Raw genomic sequence first — 6101 nt, 5'->3', positions numbered from 1 at the left:
TTTTGTAGATAATTCTCTAGTTGCCGTTTTTGTTTACTTAAGGCACATGATCATGACTTCTTAAGTTAACATCGATAATTTGTCAGCTTCAAAGTTTTGTTATTCTGTTCTGTTAACTATCTTATGTACTCAAAGTCAATACTTGGTTCCAGAAGTATTATTAATGTATGAACAAATGGATGACTATGACTATGTGTACGTGATGTTTTGAAGTTCAATGATAAGACACTCACATGAGAGATTAAATGTTTCCTTTTTGAAATCTCTTAACACCAAAAGGCGAGAACAACAACATTAATGTTAAATATATAAACTGTGAAAATTCACAGATAGATTATTCAGTGTTAAAATCATAGACGCGTAACTACCGCGAGAATTCATCCGAAGAAGACTCTTTTTCTCATCCACCCAGAGCATATACTTATATTTTAAGAACTACGGTTCTTACTGGCTGGCTGCTTAGTCTTAATTATTTCGATTAATTCAACTAGAAATTTAACTCTTCGTCCTGAAGTCTTTTTGGAAATTCTAAATCTTAACATACTTCAAAACATCACTTCAAGATATAATCTTTTAATATATATATATATATATATCATTATTTTATTCTATGAAATCTTGGATATGTGAATCTTGTAATTAATACTTTTATTTTTTTTCAACAATAAATACGGCTTTCTCTATCTGGGATTTGCCGCGAAAAGATCCTACGTACTTTCTTTAAATCCTTCAAGAACCTACTGTTCTAATACAGATAAATTGGTGGCAGCGGTGGGATTCGCGGAGCCGTAACACATCGACCTGAGTTCGATCTTAAACTAACCCATTATACCAGGAAACTTCAAAAATTTTTTGGCGGAACTGAGAGCAGTAAATCTCAGTCTCTGCAATTTTTATATTGAAATTGAGTCTTTCTTCAAAAGAAAAAGAAAACTACGGGTTTTCATTATATATATGCATCTGGGTGGCTATGTAAGCCAGGACGAAGAAAAATAGCAGCCAACATTTTAACAATTTTTCGAAGTGTGAAGTTTCAATTTCCTTACTACGGAGTGCCAGGTTGCAGGCGCAACCTGAGGGACAGCAAGAACCGAATCCTGCCAAGCAGAGACATTTTGTGAACACCCCATTTGACAGTTTGTTGCCAGTATACAAGAAGACAAGACCCCGGTTTTGCAGCGGAGAGAACTAACAAAGGGTACCCAGGACAACTAGATTTCATCTCTCAGCGGAGACCAGCATCTGTTTCAGCACGCTTAGCGGCAATCTACCCAGGACTTACAATTCCACAACAAACAGTGAGTACAAAACAATTTCTTAGGTTTCTTGTGAGATTCAGTTGGAAGAATTCAAGTGTGAATAACTGTTTTTTCCGTGGCCAGAAATACAAGTTATTAAGAGTAGGACAAAAGAATATTAATACGCGTTCTTTACGAAGAAGGAAACCCACTTCAGTACACGCGCTTTTGTACGTTCTTCGATAGAAGGGAGTGTCCGAAAGGATTATAAGGTTATCTTAAGCTAAATAATACTTTTGTCTGTAGGATTAGTAAGGTAAATTGATAACTACATAAACTTCTGTAAAACATGGCACATTCGCAAACAAACAGTAACGCCGATTCTGAAACAGATTATTGTTCCATTTCGGAAGCTTTAAAGTTAATACATAACCCATTCAATGGAGACAAACGTGCTCTTCCTGAGTTTATAGATAACTGCGATGCAGCTTTTTCTCTAGTTCAACCGTCCCAACATAGTAAGTTATTAAAATTTGTGAAAGCACGTATTATTGGTGACGCAAAGTCAAAGTTGTTAGTTAGAAGTGCCACTGGAACTTGGGCCGAAGTAAAAGAAGTATTACAAGAAAATTATTCGATTAGGAGAACTATCGATTTTTACGCTTGTTCATTGTTTAGTGCCAGGCAGAACAAAACAGAGAGTATCGCAGATTGGGGTTCGCGCATCGATTCCCTGCAGAGTCAATTAAAAGAAGCAGCGGTAAGAATATTACATCAAAACCATGTTCCAGGAGCCGTAGAGCTAATTCAGCATTTAGCTAAAGCATCTTTCATACAAGGTCTTTCAGACGACAAAATTCAAATGATAGCTCGCAGTAAAGACAGTGACACTTTGAATTTTGGTGGGGCTGTAGAAATTTGTTTGGAACAGGAATCTAACCAATTGTCTAATAAGGATAGAACTGAGAAAGGGAAGAACTCACAATCACAAGGTAGTAGGAAATTTAAGAAAAACATTTCTTGTTATTTTTGCAAGAAGCCTGGGCACATTGAGGCCAATTGTAGACTAAAACATAGTAAAGGCACACAAAACAAAAATGTGCGGTATAGTGCTAGCCAAAGTTTAGAGGGATCCCATATGTGTTGCCATGCACATGAGATGCATGAAGACTCTACTAGTAAGTACGAGTATTGTTGTTCCGGCCACAGCTGTGGGTCGAAGTGTCTTTCTGAAGGAAGACAGGGACAAGGTACAGAGAAAAGTATGAATCAAAATAAGTGTATCAAAATGAATGCGGGAAACGGTCGACGGGAGTAAATCAGCAGTCTGTTTACTTTCCTCCTCTGAAAAAGGGCTGTAAAGAAAAACCTCCAGGTAGTCTTGAAGTACAAATAAAAGAATTAGGACCAAGTACTAAACATTTTTTGATAGATACGGGATCAGACATTACATGCATTCATAAAGACATTCTGTCTCCTGAATTAGTGAATAAAATTGATCATAGTAAAGTTACGAAAATCAAGGGTATATCAGGTTCCCCTTTATATTCATGTGGTTCCTTAACTTTGAATTTAGAAATTGATAAGAAATCTATTCCGGCTTTGTTCCATGTAGTAGATAAATTATTACCTAGCTCCTATTCAGGAATAATAGGTAGAGATTTCTTAGAGAAACACGAATGCATCATATCATTTGAAACAAGTTGTACGAAATATACTATTCCAGGTCGCTGTCAACTATTAGTTGAAATTCCAGCAAAGAATAATGGCGTAGGGATAGTTTCAAAACAATCCTTAGGAGAAGGGATTTTTCTTGCGGAGAGCCTCACTGTAGCCAAAGATAATAAATGCATTAGTTGTTTAATGAATATAAATGACGAAGAAAAGGTTATTGAAGTTGCTCCAGTCGAATTAGAAGAATTTGTGGAAGTCGACGAAACTTTAGTTGCTCACATAAAACAGGATAAAAACAATAGTAACAATAGTAGTATTAGTGAAAGATTAGAACTACTAAAATCTCTTGTCAGAATAGAACATTTAGATTCAAAAGAGAAAGAAATAATTTGGCAGCTCTGTATAGACTATAATGATATATTTTATCTCCCTGGAGATAAACTTACTGCAACAGCAGCTATTGAACACTCTATTCCTTTCAAACCAGAATTTCAAGGTAGTATCGTAAACCAAAAGAATTACCGATTGCCAGAAATTTATCGCGAAGAGGTCAACAAACAAGTAGAACAAATGTTAGAAAATGAAATCATTACCCCTTCTACGAGTCCTTTCAATTCTCCCATGTTAGTTATTCCAAAAAAGATGGATGCTTCCGGGAAAAAGAAATATCGTGTGGTAATTGATTTTCGAAATTTAAATAATCTGACTATTGGGTATTGTTTTCCGCTCCCAAACATTGTAGACATTTTGGACCGTTTAGGAAAAGCCAAACACTTCAGCACTTTAGACCTTGCGTCTGGTTATAATCAGGTGTTAGTTAAGGAAGAAGACAGACCGAAAACTGCCTTTTCAACAGACAAAGGTCATTTTCATTATCTTAGAATGCCTTTTGGGCTAAAAAACGCGCCATCGTCATTTCAATATTTGATGAATACAGTTCTATCAGGATTACAAGGTACTTCATGTTTCATTTTTTTGGATGATTGCGTAATATATTCTGACACGCTAGAAAAACATGAAAAACAACTCCGAGAGATTTTTCAACGATTTAGAGAAAATAATTTGCAATTACAACCAGACAAATCAGAATTCTTTAGACCAGAAGTAGTTTATTTAGGCCATGTCATTACAGCTGACGGAGTAAAGCCAGATCCCCGGCTTATCTCAAAAGTCATGGAATTTCCAGTCCCCAAGGATAAGAAACAAGTAAAAGGATTTTTAGGCTTGACAGGATACTATAGAAGACATATTCCAGATTACGCCAAAATCGCATATTCTCTAACCTCTCTCCTAAAACAAGACGCAGAATTTCAATGGTCTGCTAATCACCAACTTGCTTTTGAAACTTTAAAAGAAAAATTAACTCAAGCTCCTGTTTTAGAATACCCAGATTTTTCAAAACCGTTCATAGTAACCACAGATGCTAGCCTCAATGCCATTGGAGCTATTTTAAGTCAAGGTGAAATAGGAAAAGATAAACCTATTGCTTACTCAAGTAGAAAATTGAATCAAGCGGAAACTCGGTACAGTGCAACTGAAAAGGAATTACTTGCGATAATTTGGGCTTCCAAAATTTACAAACCTTACATTCTAGGCAGAAAAGTTACATTTGTCACGGATTGTAAACCACTTACTTGGGTTTTTTCGGTAAAGGATCCCACCTCTAGATTAATTAGATGGAGAATTCAATTAGAAGAGCTAGATTATGAAATCGTGTACAAACAAGGAAAAAGGAATACAAATGCAGATGCTCTAAGTAGAATGTATGCATTAGAAGCAGATGTAACAGATAGAAACCTTTTAGACGAAGATACCAAAAGACACATATTAAAAGAATTTCACGAAATTGCAATAGGAGGCCATCAAGGTGTTTGTCGTACGTACGAAAAAGTAAAAGAATACATGAAATTAAATGATTTAGAAATATCTCTTTGGCCAAAGTTAAGAGAAGACATAGAACAATTCATTCGGGTCTGTGACAGTTGTCAACGAAACAAAATTTGCTCTAAAGTAAAAATGCCTCTCGAAATTACAACTACACCTAGTACCACTTTAGAAAAGGTATGTTTAGACGTTGTAGGGCCCCTAACAACAACAGACAAAGGTAACAAGTATTTGTTAACAGTCCAAGAAGAACTTTCGAAATATACATTTGCAGTCCCTCTACCACAACAAGATGCTGATACAATAGCCAGAGCTTTCGTAGAAAATATAGTTTTAAAATACGGTATTCCACAGATAATTCTTACAGACCAAGGGAGTAATTTCATGTCAGATATCATGAAAAGAGTATGTAAAATTTTGCAAATTGAAAAGATAAATACCTCTAGCTATCACCCACAATCAAACGGTAGTCTAGAACGTTTTCATCGTTCACTGAAAGAATTTTTACGACATTTTGTGTCTGAAAATCAAAGAGATTGGGACACCTATATTCCTTATGCTCTTTTTGTATATAACACAACTCCTCACACAAGTACAAATTTTCAACCTCATGAGTTGTTGTTTGGTAAGAAAGCTAATATTCCAGGCATTCTCCAAAAGAAACCCCTTGAACCTCTGTATAACTACGACGACTATGTCAAAGAGTTAAAGCAGAAACTGCAAGAAATTCATCAACTAGCCAAATTAAAGTTGCAGATATCCAAGGAAAAGAACAAAGAATATTATGATCAAGATAGCAATGAATTTCTTTTCAAACCTGGTGATGAAGTTTTACTTTTTGATGAATCCGTACGTCGTGGACGTTCGAAGAAACTAACTTCTTATTGGGTAGGTCCCTATACAGTCATTAACACAAAAGGTGTAAATTGTCAGATTAAAAGAGGAGGAAAGGTAACAACTGTGCATGCGAATAGACTAAAACTATACTATTGAGAAATTCTAATATCATAACATACCTCTTTCAGGTATGGTTCGTTTACTCTTTCTGCTTTTGGCTATTTCTCTCCCGTTGGGATTTGCTTTCCTTGGCGTTGAATTGGAAAAATTCCATGATTCACCTGGACTATATTATAATAATTTGGGTTTCACACAAATATACAATGTAGAATGGCGACTGGTTGTGTTTGTGAATCTGTCTATGTTAGATTTTAATTATAATGTAATTAATAAGTATTTTTCTGTCACAAAACACATATGTAATTTAAATATGGTACAAGCTAACAAAACAAGTTGTGAAAACATAAA

The 6101-nt window shown here is 35.4% G+C and overlaps 1 protein-coding gene across 1 annotated transcript; it reads left to right on the top strand.

The window, feature by feature from the left end:
• The first annotated feature begins 867 nt into the window (after nt 1-867).
• Nucleotides 868-2559, top strand: LOC145678057 (uncharacterized). Its single transcript, XM_081748213.1, has one exon. It carries the CDS (start codon nt 1588-1590, stop codon nt 2554-2556), a length of 969 nt encoding a protein of 322 aa, XP_081604339.1. The 5' UTR covers nt 868-1587; the 3' UTR covers nt 2557-2559.
• Nucleotides 2560-6101: the final 3542 nt, after the last annotated feature.

Source organism: Thermobia domestica, unplaced genomic scaffold (assembly GCF_964235325.1).
Source record: "Thermobia domestica unplaced genomic scaffold, izTheDome1.hap1.1 HAP1_SCAFFOLD_1780, whole genome shotgun sequence".
Taxonomy (NCBI): Eukaryota; Metazoa; Arthropoda; class Insecta; order Zygentoma; family Lepismatidae; genus Thermobia; species Thermobia domestica.
This window is presented reverse-complemented; position numbering and strand designations above follow the sequence as displayed.